Source organism: Lolium rigidum, chromosome 2 (genome assembly GCF_022539505.1).
Source record: "Lolium rigidum isolate FL_2022 chromosome 2, APGP_CSIRO_Lrig_0.1, whole genome shotgun sequence".
Classification (NCBI taxonomy): domain Eukaryota; kingdom Viridiplantae; phylum Streptophyta; class Magnoliopsida; order Poales; family Poaceae; genus Lolium; species Lolium rigidum.
The window spans coordinates 273,972,975-273,991,880 of NC_061509.1; the positions used below are offsets into that span (position 1 = coordinate 273,972,975).

Sequence of the window (18,906 nt, forward strand, 5' to 3'; positions counted from 1 at the left end):
CCGCATCCCGTTCTCCTGCTCCCGTCCGTCGCCTTCCACTTGCGCCGCCACCATTTCAAACGGATCCGCCATGCCGCCCTTCCGGCTCTGGGAGGAGCTGCCGCCGGAGCTCGTCTGCCGCATCGGCGACATCCTCGACCTCAAGGGCTACGCCAGCGCGCGGGGGGCCTGCACGGCGTGGCGATGCGCGCTCCCGCAGCCGTTCCCGCTGCTCCTCGTCGTCCCCGACCACGACCGGTGCCGCCCGTCCGCCGCGCGCCTCGGTCCCCCCACGCGCCGCTCCTTCGAGCTCAAGGCGGTCCCTTTCGGGGCACATTGCGTAGGCTCCAGCTACGGTTGGCTCGCCCTCTCCTTCTGCATCTACGGCGGCCGGAGCCTGTTCAGCCTCTTCAACCCTATCACCGCCGCCGAGATCCTCCTGCCGCCACTGATATACAGCAGCAGGTGGGTATCAAAGTCCAAGCTCGTCTTCGCGCGCAACCCCGCCAGAGACGACTTCACCGCCGTCGCCATCTGCGACCTCGACAGGCTCGCCTACGTCACCGCTGGGGCCAGGAGGTGGGCAATCCTCGACCCCGTCCGCCTCCCCCACGGAGACCAGCTCGCTGACATCGTCTACCATGATGAAAAGAACAGAGTCTACTGCCTCACAAGCTATGGAGACGTCCACGTGCTGCTCCTACCTGAGCGCCGCCGCAGGGCCGACAACCCATCATCGCTGCCGGCGATACGACCTTCACTCTCGGGTCCGGCGAACCATGCTGAATTTGCTAGGTGGCCGATGAAACAACAGCATGATTTCATTCGTAGGAGATCTTTGGGGCCAGACCTGAATGCGGCGGCCAAGGTCCAGGCCCTGCCGTTTGGTCCTGCAACCAGTTTCGCCCCGCCATACAACACGGTCTCTGCTTTCGCTGGTGCCAAGAATCTGGTGTTCTGCGAGGGTAACTTGTACCAGATATGGAGGAACTCGAGCTGCACGGTTAATGTGCGGCTGCCAGAAGGCGGCCGTCGTCGTGTAGCAGAGAATGAAGTGTTTGTTTTTAGGTGTTTTCCGCAGCGCCAACCATGCTGGGACGCTGTGACCGACTTGGGGGGCTACTCGGTGTTTCTCGGGAGGAACAACGCGGTGTCCATGCCCCCTGCTGAAGGTCTTCCGGGGTTCAAGGGTAACTGTGTCTACTGGATCGGCGGGAGGGGTAGGGATCAGGGCATGGTCTTTGACATGGCAACCGGGAGGTCTACACCTTGCCTTCCCGCTGCTGCTGCTGCTGCTGGGGTCGCTCCGCAAAGCACAGTTTGCTGGTACTTCGTCAACGACATGGTGAATAACTGCAACAATATTAATGGAGGCAAATGAGTTTATCAGACCTGTGCGGGGAGTCCTGGCTGATCGAGCAAAAACAACAAGAGTGATGCGTCACCAAACTTGTTCAGTGAGCTCCACCAGCCATGTCTGCAAGTTGTGCGTATGGTGCCTGAGAAAGAGCCTGATCTGAAGGTGCTGAAGATATATGTAGCCAATAGTTATGCTACATGTAGCCAATAGTTTGTTCTAAGTTATCTGTTCCCTAAGATAATTTGCTTCAGCCTTTTGTTGTTGGTTTGTAGTACACCATATCATCTGATTTTCTATGTTAATGTCATGTAATGGGAAAGTCGTTTATATTCATCACAGTATGATGGAGTATACCGGCGTATATCTGGTTTATACTACCATCGTGAGGGTCTTGGTCTCTCGGACCAATCCAATGAGTTCATGTAGGTGCTTGCCGCCGGCGCTGACATGTTTGGTGTCGGTTTCTACTCTGCCTACCTTGTGGTTGAGAGGGTTGTGGTGGCCGCCAAGCACAACGGCGACAATCAGTACATCTGGGAAAGTGAGACCCCAGGCTGGTGGCTCCTTCATCGTTCCTCGTGATATGTCTGGGTATTTGGATGGTCCTGTACCTCAAGGATGACCAGGTATGAAGTCCAAGCGTTCTATATTGTGTTTATCCTACCATCAATGCTTTGATGTGTGTTTGTGCTTAGCTTGGCTGCACTAAACAGCTATAGATGCGCTTATCTTGGCTGCACTAAACAGCTATAGATGTGCTTATGCTTGATCTAAACTGTATTGTTTTGTGGCCGGTAGATCCTTCACTTTAGGTAGATACTTGGTTTATTAGGTGTCTATTTTTACTTTTTAGATAGTGGAAAAAACTCTCTTTATGTGTTATAAATATCTGCAATATCGTAACTTGATACTGATAGACCGTCTCTAGCTCCCGTCAAATGTTAGTTCATTGTATTGTCAACCTGTAGTGCCTGCAATTGAATTCGTATCGAAGCCTTATTTAACTAGCTTACTCTCCAGATGTGGGATAATAGTTCCTTCAGATATGTCAGTACGCCGGCGCTCTAACAGACTAACACCTTCTTATGCCCCGACAAGTCCATCGCAGCCGCCAGCATCAAGTTCACCCCCATATACATCCTGCTCGTGAAGTAGGACGCCAAAATGCATATGCAGCGAGTCAAAGGGGCTTATGTCTTTGATTGGCCTTTTCGGGCAAACAATCGAGTTAACTGAATCCAAAATCCAGCAAGTGCTAAATATTACAGCCTCTACTCCTGAATATAAGACGTTATGGGAATTCAGATTGAACTCTTAAAACGTCTTTATATTCAGAAACGGCGGGAGTAGTTAGTTCATATAGTAGTGATTGTGGTGGAAGTAATCGTAGGCTCTGGCCATGCATATTCAAATGACGCAGCAGCCAGCAGTAGTGGCCTAGCTAGAAGAGGCTAGAACTGCATGGAGGAGGTTCTTCTGCGTGGGCTACCGTTGGTTGGCTCTTGGCTGCTGGACGAGTGCGGCCATCTCTGTTTTAAGCTGAATCAGCATGCATGGAGGAGAGTTTGAGTTAATCAACCGCGCGCAGAGAAACCAGCAAAAGGCAGGAACTGAAGGGAGATGGACGAGGACAATGGTGTAGGACGCGCGCGCGTACCTGTCTGAATTGTCGTTTCAGTCTGAGGGTGTCGTCGGCGAGCCGGCGGACCTCCTTCTCGAGCTCCTGCACGTAGGCCCTCTTCCTGGCCCTGGAGCGCAGCGCGGACTCCCGGTTCTTCATCATCCGGACACGGGCGGTGGTCCCCTGGCCGCTGCTGACGACCTGGTCCTCCTCATGCTCCTCCCCGCCGGTGCCGATGCTGAGGGAGAGAGAGGGCGGCGGCAGGTCGTGGTGGTGGTGGTGGTGAGGATGCGGGGTGGTGGTGGAGATGGAGAAGAGGGAGCTGAAACCGCTCAGGCTCAGCCGCGGGCTTCCCGCGGCATCGTCGTCAGACATGCTTTCTTGCTTAGTTGCTTGTCGATTTGGTGATTGGGGATGCCGATGCCTTCTTATGTGAGTGGATGATAAAGACGACATACTAGCACGTTGGGCGATCCACCAATGGATCACACCACCTACCAACCCACGTGAGTAGAATTCGAATGATCCGTACAGGAGATGAAGATGCGCGGTCCAGCTGATTTCACAAAGAAAATTGGCTGGCTACAACGACGTCCGAAATTGGATGCTTGGTCCTGTGCGAAGCAAGAACGCATGACACGCTCACGGAATTGGCTGCCTACAACGACGTCGCGTGCGTCCGTACCACTGCTCGTGACTCACTAACCACTACAGTGAGGTCCATCGATCCAGATAACACACGTCTAATGAGGGGTGGTTCTCGAGATGGAGATGCCGATCGATGCCTTCTTGGATATAAAGATGATGTAGCGAGCTAGCACCAAGTTACCAACTTGGGCATCCACTGATGAATCGCAGCTTGAAATGCTCCATAATGCTTTGTTTCCGAGCTTTGCTGCGGGTGAATCGCCACAAAACTCATCCTCAATTCAGACTATTGAGTGAAACTCCTACCTTTACCCGATCTTCACAAAACGCATCTCCGATCCACAAAGATTTCAAGAGAAAGTGAGAATAAAGGACGATTAAGCTCAATACGCTAGCAACGAACATGATTTTAAAAAATAAATAAAAATTTGAGGTTTGGTGGAGATTATTTTTACTAATCCTCGCAACAAACTTTAGTGTCTAAAAAAGCCTACATGAGTGGAAGACGTGTGATCCAGCTTAAAATGGGTCTGGCAAGCACTGCGTAGGTCCTGTTAAACCAAGAATGCATGACACGCTCACAGAATTGGGTTGCTTCATTGCACGCGTCCATGCACATACCAGATCGAATGTTACATAAGAGCAATGATAATTAGAAAAAAACGAAAATCCTAAAAATATGCATTATAATATTCACATTTGTCATTTATTATATGTAAAACTTGCTAAAAATGGAATGCTTTTTTCGGGTCCTCAGTGGGGCTGGAATTCGGTTTGAACCAAGCCAGCTCCATTGAGCACACCACATCTTGTTAAGATAACAAATTAGCCCCTTCCGGACTTCACCAATCTTAGATTTCAAAATCGGCTAGCTCATGTGGTTCATGAGTTAGCTCGTTTAACTTGGCTCATTAAAATTGGGGTATTAGCAAGCTCATATTACAACTTTGGCCAGTTCGTTAATCAACGAGTTGCGCTGAGTAAGGAGCTACTCGTTTAGCTACCCGGTTTTGAATTGTATTTCTGGCCCTTGACCTCATGTCGGACTGAGCTGGAAAGTTATTCCACACACAAAAATATGCATAGATACCTGAAATCCATATGGGCATGGATATTGATTTTCATAATTTTATTTCAGAATTCAGACTCCTTGAAGGAGAGCTCATTTTTGAGTTTCCAATGTTAAATCTCATATAGATGCTATTGGTTTCCTAGCCAATATAGACCGTCCGATGAGAACGCGGTGAATGAGTAAAGTAATTGAAAAACACATTCACAAAGACGCCACCCAGTTCCACAGATATCTAAGTCATTATGTTACCCTAGAGGGACATGATCACGGTGAGTCAGCCCTTCTTGGTAACTTCTACAACTTACTTCTAAGATGTTACTTAGGGCGTGTTGGGAAGTAGTCCCGCTTCTCCAAATCCTCAAATCTAGCTCCATAGACCAAGATGCTACGTTCCATATGGAGCTCAAAACGTTCGGCACAGCTTCTCCGATTTCAGTGGGATGCCAGCCCATTTATAGCCGTTCCAGCACATTTGGAAGAAAGTTGGGTCAGCACCCCAAATCGGTGGAATCAATACTTCCTGCCACCTTCGACACACTACTGAAGGTGGCAGTACAATTTCACAAATCGGTGGCCACCAATTCGTAAAATTGGAACTGCCAATTGATTATAGGGATGGAGGGGATCCTTTGTATAGCATAAACTGAATCTGGGCTGACAACAGACGACAAATGGAGCCAATTCATTTTCATACCTTCGATTTGGGGAACGGGAATCAATCAACTCAAAGTTGCGGGAGACAACAAAGACAAAATTTGACCGAGGTCGTCGCAGCCACCAGTTCACTTTCACGGTTGCCTTATGCTTGTGGGGACGTGGCTAGGGTCGGGGTCGCCAAGCTACATGGGTCGTGTGGATGATATTATGGAGGAATGAAGGGAAATGTGAGAACATCGGAAGATGGAAGAGGAAGGGCGAACATCGGTAGACGATGGGTCACTGTCTAGCGGGCTCGTGTGGGACAGGTAAAGGAGGACGAAGAAAATTCTAATAGAAGCGGTAAGCTTCACTTGGTGGTGGAAAAATTCTGTAAATATACACGGCTCCGGATTTTGTTATTCTACGGATCTTCAAAAGACCAGATTCGCGTTTTGTACACAAAAACTACCCAGCTTCGTAGGTCTAGCTCCATGAAGTGCACGTGTTCGGCGTTGCCCCACACACAAAGTCGGAGAAGCTAGGAGCTGCAGAGATTCCAAACTTGCAAAGATGAACGTGAGAGAGTTGGCTTGCATTGCTCAACTGCTCAAAAGATTGTGGTATAAAGGTGCAGGTCGATCCGTGGTAACATAGATAGATAATACCGATGTCCTCTAAGCAGGTAAATATGTTGTGGCTGGTGGACATGCACACTAGTGAATGTCGGCTTAGGTGAGTGGTCGTATATGTAAATGCATCGTGAAATTTTCATGATATTTAGAATGGATCAAGTTTCACTACTACTCACTAATTATGTTGTGTCCTTCTAGTTAAACATACAACATGACAACATTTTGACCTAGACCGTAGAAACAAACGGTTATCACCTATTTATACTGATTTTTTAAATTATTTTTTAGTTTGTTTAAGGATGAAGATTATGTTTTACCTTTTCTATGTTAGTGTTCACATAAAAGTTATCTAGTATTTTATTTATTATATGTAGCACCATTAACAACATATATTTAAAAAAGAAATACAATGCTATTTTCATAAGATTCTAACATTTATCCTTACATGAACCTAGCACAGAACAATGTTAATCATAGAAATCTTGCGAGTATTTTAATTTTTAGTTTGCGATATTTAGTGTCACTCAGTTGTATTGTAGTACGTTTATATGCATATTTTCCTATTTTAGCATGTGTCAACATACCAGAGGGTTCTACAACATATGCGACTAAAACATATTGCTAATTCCCAAAGGAGGTTTGTATGTTTTAGATGGGAGAATTATCTAGGAGTTTTTGTAGAGAAGATTACCTATACTAAATAGTTAACTATAGTGCGAACTGTCTTCATATTGGTTTCCTCGTCATTACCTCTCTTCTTTGACTTTTTTTTTTGGTTAAAATTAGTAAAACTCATATTTTCTCGTAGGCTCAATAGCTCAATGACACATTTAGATATCTTTATATCATCACATTTGTAGTATCTATACAATCTTTTTCATATAGTTTGAATTCTTATAAGTTTGTGTGGTCATGTTTTATCGCAGATAAACAAATACCTACTGGCGAGAGCGTAGAATGACTCGAGTGAAGAGTGGAGGATAGTGGAAACAAGATCATACACGACATCCTTGTAAAAATAGATGAATAGACTATACAAATGGGACAAAAGCAAAGAAAACCAAGAATGTTCTGCTGCAATATAATCTTCTAATTTGTGGAATGATACTAGGAATAAGTATCTCTACGAGGATAAATTATTATATTTTCAGTTCATTAAGTAGTTAAGATATTGTTATTCCAACTAAACTATGGTCTTAATATTCAACATTATTATAAGCACATGAACAACTATTAACTTTGCGTTGCGTATTAGACTATTATGTTCTTCATCAAAAACATGTTGTAGCCCTAATATATGCATCTTTTATTGAAATGCATTTTAAAAATATTTAAAAATATCAAAAAATACAAAAAAAACGTCTTGTGTATATCTTGACATGTTGCATGCTCACAATTTTGTTTTTTGTTCTTGACTACATGCATGCTTCATCATCATAACATCAAGGTTTATAGATTGCTCACAAAGTTGTTTTAGCAAAAACTGACATGTTTTATGCCCTATGTAAAAAAAACTTTTGGTGCTAAAATAATCTACTTCTTGGGACATTTTTGTCCTTTTTTACATAGGGCACAAAAATTGTATGTTTTATGTGAAACTTTACATGCACTCATAGAACATGTCCCTCTACATGCGAAATTTTTTCTATTTTTTTTTACTTTTAAAAATATGGTTTGTACATGCCCGGTGCATAGCACCCGGGATCAATTTTGAGTTTCACGAAGATATGTTCATATTTTATCACATCAAAAGCATAAATGCTCATCGGAAAGAACAATCCAGCTAAAAAATCACAAACTAGAACAAATTAAGGACATTGCTAGTTCTGCCATTTTCATTAGTTACGCGAGAAGTTAAGATAGTTTAAAACAAATGGCCAACAAGATGGCCCAAAAATTTCAAAAACAAATAATACTGTCACAACCTCCGTTTCAAGGAATAAGACGCCCTCGTTTTACGTGCTTTTTGTTTCATAAAAAATACTTTAAATAGATAAAGACTGTTTGTATGAAATTAGTATTATTAAAAAGTGTTTTTTAATACGAATCCAACGATATATTAATTACATATAATATAATTGCGATTTTTTTGCTTAATTTTTATGGTCAAAGTTCGTTTTGAAATACGCATATCTCTTAGTCAACGCACCCGTCAAACGAACGGTCGAGTCCTTCCCCGCCCGCTTGGAAGCCTCGACCCAGATGCGAACATGCGTACGTACACCCGCGCCCGCCAGCCCGCCCACGGACGGAAATCCATGCCTCGATCACGCGCGACTAAAAATTAATACGGAAATCCTGCTTGCCCCCGCTCCCAACACAATCACGGGCTGTCTTCCGCGCGCGCCGGCCACTCATCGAGCATGCATCCCTTCGTCTAACTAAACCGCCCGCGTCTCACGGGCGGGCGTTTGCCTAGTAATCTGCGGCATCTACGCTCCACGCTCCATGTCACCGATCCGCGGCGTCAGCCATCTCTGCCGTTCGTCCTGGTGCTCATCCAGCCATCCATCCTCAGAGCGCAGACTTATCTCCATCTATAAAACAAGCCCATGGTCGCCGCCGCGGGCGGCAGCGCGTGCCGTGACTTATGACTTTGGACTTTGGACTTTGGCGACGGGACGGGACGGGGAGGGCCAAGATGCCGCCGGAGACCTCCTTCCCTCATCCACGAGCGTCTCTCCCGATTTCTACGCCTCAGCCGTTCCTTGTCCGGCTCTCACGCCGCACGCCTAGCTGTTGGAGGGACGCGGGAGGGGAGGGCACGATCGCTTGATTACGCGTGGCCGGCCACATGCGAGCTGCTCCCCGCGATCCATCCATCCCTATCTACCTCTCTCCTGATCACGTCTCCCTATTGCAAGGAGAACCCGGCCAGTTATTTTGTCCGCCGCGCGCCTAGGAGGAAGCCGTCGGAATGCTGACTGACGGCGCTGGTAGTTCCTATAGGGTCTTAGTGGGCAACTGAAGTAGGTCTCTACAGGGTCTCAATAGTTCATGCGGGAAGAAACGAAGCCAATTAGTTCTGGCCAAAAGCAGTTCACGGTCTCGGACGGGTTGTTATTATAACTTCAACATCATGCATGGTCAGCCTGTAGTTGCAGGGATAGCAATATCGTCAAAAATGGTAGTTTTCTAATTCAGCTCAGACTGTTACGAGACTATTGTACATACCATGTTTGACCCATTGAGCTCAAAATGCATCTTAATACACGTAGTACCTTCATACCAGTTTATTAGCTCATTACGTACATTAAGAACTAATTTGGTGGTGACATGAGCTAGTAATCCGCTATGGAGGAGGTGGTAGTACTAATCACATGAGCGGAGTTAATTCAAACTTATGCTTCAATAGCTTTTCGGTTCTTGGTTGTTCTACTTCCTGTAATCACGAAAAGAATTGCAACGGGAAACATAGCACAGTTAATTCAAAGTCATGCTTCAATGGCTCATGGTGTTTTCGAGCGATTTGAATATCAATGGAGGGTGACAAGTTGGGCCGGAAGGAGCCAAACCCCGGTTCACTCGACGGAGGTCCCTCAAATTCGTCTAGCACGGACGGCTGAGATGCGGTGTGTCATAGATTGCTGATATGGCACTCGGTTAATCGCGTGGGATTGATTTGTTTACCAATTAAGTGTGTTGACATGCAGCGGGTTAGCTGTAATTTTTTTTACTCGTTAATTGAACAGATTTGCAAACTTCCTTGTCGTTTTCATTGCGCATGTAAACGCAAACGACTTGGACTTGGAGGGAAGAGTAGTCAAACGACTTGGACTTGGAGGATTCTCCAAAATAAAGACTTGGACTAGGAGGGAAGGCTAGAGGAGCGCATGATGGATCCATCCATCCCATAGACTCCATGGTCTCTCACCCTTTCTCTTTCTCTCCCGTATGGTATGGGCAAAGCTCAAATGCAAGTAAGTTGTAGTACTATCTAGCATGGAGTTGGCACGAGAGGTAGCCTGTTAGACCTTTCCACTCATTTTCTTTATCTTTACCAGACCCATTTTCTACAGTGCATGATTGTGTCAATCGCTGAACAGCAATTAGCTAACTGCACTTGTCTGGCTGATGGCTTTGGATGAATGGATGGCTGGTTTGCTTTTTCCGTAATTAGGTTGTTGGTCATGCCGAGCATTCACTTGCTGGTAGCTAATGTCTGTTTCTGATGAAATCAACCAAGACACATCTTGCTTCTAAATATTTGATTTCTCTAGATTTAGTGCATGATTGTAGAAGTATCGCAATATCAAGGCTAGTAAAGTATTCTAGAAGTTATGTTGCGAAAATACTTTTGAAATAATGTAGAAGTGTTATGGTAGCGCCAATGTTTGGATTTTTTCCTGCGCCCGAAGGTGATCATGAGGCGGTGAAAAAAGATGATAGTATGGAGAAAATCGGTAGGTGATCATGAGGTGATGGGAAAAAGAAAGTAGTATGGCAGTAGAACTACAATGTGGTTGTGGTGCCCACAGATAAGACAACGCGCGCGGGCTAAAAGAGGCCACATACGACGGAGCAACTTTTTTCCGTACATAACATAGAGAAGGTATAGTGTTCTCATTGATTGCTTTTGGAATTGCTACAGAACGACAGACAGTGGAGTAGTTATATTTTTTTGAAGTTATTGTAGAAAAGGGCAATATTATTTTCTCCACGTGAAAGAGGCGATGAACGGTTTAGTAGTATTTTTCCTAGGTAAAATATTGTAGTAGTATAGACGAAGGACGGTGAAATAACTATAAATATATTCGGATGCTGACGTGGGAAAAGATAGCAGTATTTCCCGATAGAAGAGGTGTCGCAATAGTATAGGTGACAAAAGGTGGAGTAATTATGTTTTTCTTAGGGGGGGTAAAAGGTTGTAGTATTTTCCCGGATAAAACAAGTGATAGACGGTAAAGTATTTTTTATTTCATCACCTTTCTTTCTTCAAAAAAACTAACAAACTTTCATTACCATGTTCTAAAAGAAGATGGAGGAAACTACCACAATCAAAAGGATGTAGCGGTAGTACTTTCAGGTTTTGGTTAGTCACAGGACAATTTTTGTGTCCTCCTGTGACTTAATAACAAGCAGGATCACACAGAAGTCACTGATATCCTCCTTACCATTCTTTGTTCGGCAATTCAAACAGGGAGAGCCCTTCTTTGTCCGGCTCGCACTCCGCTTGTTGGAGAAAACCGTCGGTGGTGACGGACACGCTAGTAGTGTCTTCCATCAACTCCAAGCTTCGACCTCCGGCGACACTACTAGTGTGTTCATCAACATGTTGGCTCCTATCTAGCATGCCAAACTTCGTTGCTTAAACATGCATCTGCATGTGAACCTGATTTTTTTACCGATCTAATCATCTCTGCTTCTGTGGTTTCAAAATTTTCGTACAAGAAAACACAAGTAGCCAGGACTTAATTTCCGCTGCCAAAAGAAACAATGATCTACCGTCTCTTGTGCAAAGAAAAGTAGATATGTTGTGCACACCAACGTGTTTAATTATGAAACACATGTCGAAGAAAGAAGCCTGCTTGGTCCAAAAAACGACCAGGCGCTAGGATCAGCTTTACACTGCACATCGATCAGGTCAGGTCCAAGAAGTAATTAAGGCGCAGTACCAATGTTGCTGTTGTGCATGCAGATTAAAATTGAGAAACTATCATCAACATTTTACAGGTGAAGCTTCAGCTCGCTTGACTATTTCCAGGTCGCTAGAGTTTGTTTAATACCTAAAGCTAGTCATTTATTAGCAACGCTTCTTGTAATACATGGGCGTGTATCATCAAGCCAGTTTTTCCTAACATTACCTTGGCACGCATTGCAACATACAAAGCTCAGCTCCAAATCAACATTCCTCAATCTTTTAACTTCGCTACAGATAAGTACAAAAAAAAACAGAAATTTTGCCTACACCTTTTTTGCTTTATCAAGCATTCCGGTCACATATCAAACAATCAACAATAAAAGCAAACATATATCAGCAAGATATTTTCCAAGACCTTCCATCTTTTAGGGGCATTCGCATCACAAAGCAAATAAATCAGAGCTAAAGGAGCGTACAACACAACTCATGCAACCTGGTATGGCGAATATTACAGCAAAACACATCCTTTGCAACTATATACATCATGCTAGGTTCTGCCTGATGGCAACATCTCCCTGCCCCCGTTATTCCTTGTCGAGTGATGCATCAGCCTCAACAGTCCAGCTAAGGCCTTGTTATTTATCCTCCAGCGGGAACAAAACTTCAGCGTCGGCTTTAATAAAGCATATTTAGCAAAGACATAAATATATTTAAGAGGAAGACTTCAACTAGCCCGTGGCTAGGATGATCAGGCAGCCCGTGACTGCTCCCAGGAATAGCACAACTGCACAAGAGATAAACATATGTTAATTCCTGGTAAAAACAACCAAGTAACAAATAACTAGATCAAATTGGGAAGCATAAAAGAAAAATGAGAACAGGATTGGCATTGAGAACATTCTTTCATGTTGGAATCAAATATAAATGTATTTATACATGTAGTAGCCAAATTTTGTTCTGATGCTATTTTCTTAACCAGATGTAGGGAAATGTAAAATAATGGAGCTATTCTCCCAAAACAGGACCTGATCACTAAACATTAGTGTAAACATTTCCACAACAGGAAAAAAGAAGCAAACTTTAGCAAGCAAATAATAAATGATGGGGTTCCAATAATTTGAACAAATAGAACTGCATACCAAGAAGAAAAAGATTCCCGATCACAGCAAACCATGTATGCACTATACTGAATCAATGAGGAAACAGAGGAGATAATTACTGCATAACACTTCCAGCAACGGTTAGCACAATACCAGATCACCAATCACAATACTCACTCCCAAACACAGAATATCAACAAACTAACGGACACTAAATCGAGTTGTGGAAACTACCTACCCCACTACAACGTGTAGCTAGGCAAGAGGGCGAGCCACAATCAGCACCGGCGGCTAATGCAATCAAACTGTGGCGCATATGGACGTTGTAATATCAATGGAACCGAACCACACCGAACTTTAACAAACAGGAAATTGGCAACATACCTTGCAGATCATGTGCTACTCCTTCTAGAGGCGCTACAGGCTGCCCTTGAGGCGAAACTGCAGTAGATTAACAATATAGAAGAGATGATTCAGAAGGTAAGTAAAAATGGATAAGAACTGAAATCCAAATGAGTAAAAATCTTCGGTCTACCTTGCCACCGGGATTCCTGTCTATGCACTGTCATTTCCACACCATTGCGGCCAAGAGACAAAAGTGCAGTCCCGTTATTTGTATATAACACAACGACAACCTATTCAGGAAACAAACAAAGCACATCATTCTTCAGAAATAAGCATGATCCACAAGGATAATTGGCAATATTCGAGTGTGACTAGAAAGAGCTATAAAGGGGAAACAATGACCAGGGATAAAAAAAAATCAAACATAGTAGTATTCTCTTCTTATTATTCATGCCATCATCAGAATCAGAACAAATCCATTCTCCCCAACCAAAACTAGAACCACAACAAATAAGAGGTATTTCTCCCTAAATAAAAAGGCTATCATCAGAATCAGAAGATCATCAATCGCTTATGTCACCAACAGAGCTATGAGAAATCACATCTCTTTACACATAAGTCCATAGAATTTCCAAGAATAAATCAAAGATAACGAAAGCATAAGTGATGCCATCTCAGAACACATACATGTGCATCAACTAAATATGCGTTATCAGAGACCTTATGTTCTACAATGCTTCTACCAGAGACAGGTGTAGCAGTTGTTCTGTATACTTATCAGTCCTTCCACCATAAATAAATCATGATAGATCTAAAATGTTTTAATCTATTTCCTTAGCCAAGGGATCGAATTATTAGCAATAAGTAGACATACAGATGCATTAAGCAGGTTCGATAAGCAGTTCAAACATTATATTCCTATGCTAAAAATGGGCAAAGTTAAGCACGCCATGACTAAATTAAAGACCGGCCGTATGCCAAAACTACATATCCATTTTCATACCATATCAATCACCGATTAGCCCAATACCAGCCCACCAATCACAAAAACCACTCCCGCACCACATCATATTTCCCATTAAAAAGAATGACGGTAAATACAAAATACGCAGATGGAATCAGCGGAAACTCCCTACTACACCACTCCAACATATTGCTAGACGATCCACAATCAACACAAACAGAAGCGCATCAGGACGTTATCCTCATATCAATGGCTCGAACCAAACCGAATCGAATCAAGGTGGCAAGCTAACCTTGCAGATCACGGAGTATTACTCATTCTGGAGGCGCTAAAGGCTGTCCTTGCAGGACATGGTGAAACCCTTGGTGCACAAAGAAACTCGAATCAGATCATGTACTAGTATGAAATCTTATCTTAATAGTCCAATCAGTTGTTCTACCGAAGCAAGGACGAAGAACAAATTTCCCATGAGATTTGTAGCAGCACCACACATGCCATCAGCGGCACATCTCCCCTGCCCTTCAGCCAGCATCAGTTCTTCTCCTCTGCAAAGAAAACAAAATTGTCACACTGCAACTCTGAACCTGGAACTGTCGTATGCTAAAGTTCCTGATAATAGTGAAGGGTTAATGAACTCAAAATTGTGCTCAGAGTAAAACGTCAATGATGGAGTGTGACATTTTTCAAGAATCTCTAATAACCAAGTTTAGTGATACAACTGAAATTCCTTGCTGTATTAATTTTCAACTGAAGGTTGCAAGATTGATTTAGTTTCCGCATTGCATCATAGAGACTGAGCTTTTCATTATAAGTAAAAAGGTGATGAAACTACAACAACATGTAATGTGAGCATTGAAAGGAGAAACTAACCAGTATAGCGAACACACTTCTGGTACTTTGAAGAAATAATTTATAGCATTGATAGTATTGATAAAGCACTAACTGAGAATTACAATAGACCTGCAGCAAGAATTTATCTTTGTGTAGATGCACTCTATATTTCGGCAATTAACTACTTCATCAAGCCCAGTTCCAGTAATGCAAACTAGTCCAGTTAATTGAGAAATTTTTAGTAATTCAAACAAGTGCAGCTCCAGTAATGAAACTGGCAGTAGATTATTGGTAAATTGGCAGCTTGCCTTGCGGGTCACATGCTACTACTCATTCTGGAGACAGCTCCAAGCTGCCCTTGCAGGCCACGGCGAAACCCTGGGCGCACAAAGAAAATCGAACCAGATCATGTACTAGTACCAATCTCTTCCTAATAGTCGAATCAGCTGCTCTACCAAAGCTAGGACAGAGAGGGAATCTAGAAGCTGCTACCTTTAAAGCCGACGCCGACGGTGGCGTCTCCGGGACTAGCAGCTTTGACCTCCTGGTCGTTTCAACAACAGGAAAAAAAATGAAACTTTAGAAAGCAAACTTTACTAACAAATATACATGACAAGTTTCCAATAATTTTTTGACAGAAAGAATGTAGTACAAAAAGAAATAATAAGCCTTTCTGATCATATCCATCCTATATGCATCAAATGTCCATGAATTTCAAACAATGAGAAACAAGGGAACAAGTTATTGCTTGGTTGATTGGCAGCAAGCAATGGCAGCGTATCTATTTGAAGCAAGCAATGGCAGCGTATCTACATAAAGTGAATATTTGAAGCATGCAGAATTTTCAACAAAAGCAAGACGACCTTGAGCTTTTCAGCTGCTACAAGATGCTAGTTGGCAGCTTCCCAAAACCTGCCTGCACTCTATATTTCGGCAATTAACTACTTGATCAAGCACAGTTCCAGTAATGCAAACTATTCGAGTTAATTGAGAAAAATTTAGTAATTCAAACATGTGCAGCTCCAGTAATGAAACTGGCAGTAGATTATTGGTAAATTGGCAGCTTGCCTTGCAGTTCCATGTTACTACTCCTTCCGGAGATAGCTTCAAGCTGTCCTGCAGGCCACGGCGTAACCCTGGGCGCACAAAGAAAATCGAATCAGCTCCTCCTAATAGTCAAATCAGCTGCTCTACCAAAGCCAGGACAGAGAGGGAATCTACAAGCTGCTACCTTTGAAGCCGATGCCGACAAGCCCCTGGACGGTGTCGTCTACAGGACTAGCAGCTTGACCTCCTGGTCGTTCAACAACATGAAAAAAATGGAACTTTAGAAAGAAAACTTTACGAACAAATATACATGACAAGTTTCCAATAATTTTTAGACAGAAATAATGTAGTAGAAAAAAGAAATGATAAGCCTTTCTGATCATATCCCATCCTATATGCATCAAATGTCCATGATTTTCAATCAATGAGAAACAAGGGAACAAGTTATTGCTTGCTTGATTGGCAGCAAGTAATGGCAGGGTATCTACATAAAGTGAATTATTTGAAGCATGGAGAATTATCTTATGAAAGCAAGACGACCTTGAGATTTTCAGCTGCTACAAGATGTTAGTTGGCAGCTTCCCAAAACCTGCCTGCACCTAGATGATCTATGGGTGGGAAGATATTGAGCTCGCCCTGCTGTAGCTCCTCATGCTGCTGCAAGACGTCCCGGCTGAGGCCACCGCTCCCATCAATTAACAATTAGCTGTAGGAAAAGGTTTTTTTGTGTTAGTGTGCAGAAATGAAACTAGGATGATAACTAGCCGATAACCTCTAAATAAAATGATAGTACTAGCAATAGATGTAAATCGGTGTATGTCATGCAACTGCTGTATATATGCAGAAAACTTATTGGCCTATTGCTGCCTACGTATGTATTGCTACTAGCATTCAACAATTCAAGAAAAAGGTATTGCCAAAAGGAAACCAAATTGTTACCAACATGAGAAAGGGGAACCGCTAATCAAATGGAGAAATCGCACAACATAAAGGATATGTCATTTATTTACTGGCTCATTTCACCAAAAAGCTTGCCATGAATAACCAGATTATACTGGTATGCTATAAAAGGGCAAACAAAAGCACATCCATAACTAAATCAAGAAGAATCACTATGGTAAAACTTAATAAATATAAGAATATACATCTTAGAAACTATTTCCACATCAATGAACGATTTGTGTGGTATAGGCAACCAATCACAATACCCACCCACGAAAACAAAGAATAGTTTGCATTGAACCAAATGACGGTAATACAGGGGTGGAATAAGTGGAATCTACCTGCACCACTCCAACACGTAGCTGGGCAAGCGGGCGAGGAACGGCCAGCACCAGCAGCTCCTGCAACCCAAACCGAGGTGCGTCAAGGACATTGTCAACAAATGGACGAAATCGAACCAAAGAGGAAATTGGCAGCTCGCCTTGGGGACCGGCGCGGTCGACGGAGCCGCGGGCGGCGTCGACGAGCAGGCCAGTCGCGCCGCCTTGGTGGCTGCTGCGCGGCGCCTCCTCTTTCGTCTGCGAGGATGTGGCGGCGGTTGGGAGGAGGGATTGTGGGGGGAAGCCGGCGGCGGCATGTCGACCTGGTGCAGGGGAGGAGGGAGACGGGCTTGCCGCACGCCGTGGAGAGGTGGGGGAGAAGGGGCTGGCGGAGAGGAGGATGTGCCGGTGCTGGGGAGCCCAGACGAGGCGGCGGAGGGCGCGTGCCGACGGCGACGAGCGGTGGTTGGGGAATGGGATGCCCGCGAAGGAGAGCGAGGAGGTAGCGATGGGAATAATAACCTCCAGTACCACCTAAAATTGAGGAGGCGGCGTGATTTTCGTTTTGTCTTGTGATTTCCTGATTAGCAGCAATTATTACTGGCATGATCTTTGTTTCTCGCTCGCAATAATAACTCCAGTACCACCTAAAATTATGGAGGATTTCATCTCACCAAAACAGATTGCGGAGGATTCCACGCGATCAAATTTATTGCTGAATCGAATCGTTACAACTCCCTCCAGATTTCAAGGAGATGGAGCAAGGAAGGGCCATAATTAATTATCCGATCATCTCGGAGTATTGGGCCGGTAATTTAGATCAGTGTTACTAGTCTAAGTTACTATCTTCATAGCGGGTACTAACTTATATGTGGCGTCATGCATTGTATTATTTATTATATTGTTGACTCATCTTGCCTTGAGGTTTGTGATGTTATGGTAACATAGCTCGTTACCACCTCACTTTTTTTTTCATTTTTTAGCATGACATGTCACCAAAATGCTTTGAGATGTGTGATATTACTAGCAATTTTACTCTCACTATGAGCAGTCTTATATATCCCCACATGCCCGATTAGCAGCAATTATATTAATGAGCCCATGCATACGGAGCGTCCCGTCCTGATTATTACTATCAATCACGCTCTAGTTTCTCGGGCACTTAATTCCGTTGGGACTTTTATCCATGCAAATTAGGACCAACAGTGATTCTGGCACGCCATTGATAGAATTGCTTAATTTGCCTCCCAGCAATAATAGCTACTACTAAAATTATAGAGAAATCCATGCGATTTTTAACGAGGCTCGCGGATTAGCTGCGCGCTGAATTGAATCGTTACAGCTCCCTCCTGATCTGAAGGACATGGTGTACTACAAGAAACAACCATGATTTAATTATTATACCCAAAAAATCATCCCGGAAATTCCATTTAAGCCAAAAGAAAATATTGATGCCGCTCCCCGCGAACTCTCAATTATTTTGCCTAGCTATACTTCCAAAAAAACGGAGGTGTGCGATGATGACAGTAATTCGCGAATAAGCCACAAGCCTTGATTCGTATGCTGGTCACGTATGCTGGTCACGTCAGGAGGTTGTTAATTAATCCATGAAATATTCCTAAATATCATCATATGTCGATTCCTTGGTCACGGGGCGGTGTCGTCTAACCCATGCATGCACGTACTAGTAGCTATGTAGTAGCTCTGCAGTAGCTCTGCACGTGATCCCTTATTGTAGGAATAATGCATGTGACCTAATCAGAAGCATGTGAATTCACCTAGTACTGCAACGACGCAAACGTTAGAAGCTCTAATGGTTAGGGTT

General features: G+C 43.7%; 2 protein-coding genes and 2 long non-coding RNA genes across 4 annotated transcripts; 1 reads left to right on the forward strand and 3 right to left on the reverse strand.

Annotated features, from left to right (window-relative positions):
- On the forward strand, positions 1-1,672 carry LOC124688818. Its single transcript, XM_047222446.1, has one exon. The coding sequence runs from the start codon at positions 71-73 to the stop codon at positions 1,358-1,360; it is 1,290 nt and encodes a 429-aa protein (XP_047078402.1). The 5' UTR covers positions 1-70; the 3' UTR covers positions 1,361-1,672.
- A 1,215-nt stretch (positions 1,673-2,887) lies between these two features.
- On the reverse strand, positions 2,888-3,407 carry LOC124693461 (protein FD-like). Its single transcript, XM_047226937.1, has one exon. The coding sequence runs from the start codon at positions 3,333-3,335 to the stop codon at positions 2,910-2,912; it is 426 nt and encodes a 141-aa protein (XP_047082893.1). The 5' UTR covers positions 3,336-3,407; the 3' UTR covers positions 2,888-2,909.
- An 8,497-nt stretch (positions 3,408-11,904) lies between these two features.
- Positions 11,905-15,089, reverse strand: LOC124693463. The gene is made up of 5 exons (XR_007000023.1): positions 14,381-15,089; positions 14,234-14,302; positions 13,168-13,267; positions 13,017-13,073; positions 11,905-12,316 (listed from the first exon to the last, which is right to left on the reverse strand). It is a non-coding gene; the product is annotated as an uncharacterized LOC124693463 (long non-coding RNA).
- A 175-nt stretch (positions 15,090-15,264) lies between these two features.
- On the reverse strand, positions 15,265-17,164 carry LOC124693464. The gene is made up of 4 exons (XR_007000024.1): positions 17,103-17,164; positions 16,360-16,525; positions 16,004-16,066; positions 15,265-15,316 (listed from the first exon to the last, which is right to left on the reverse strand). It is a non-coding gene; the product is annotated as an uncharacterized LOC124693464 (long non-coding RNA).
- Positions 17,165-18,906: the final 1,742 nt, after the last annotated feature.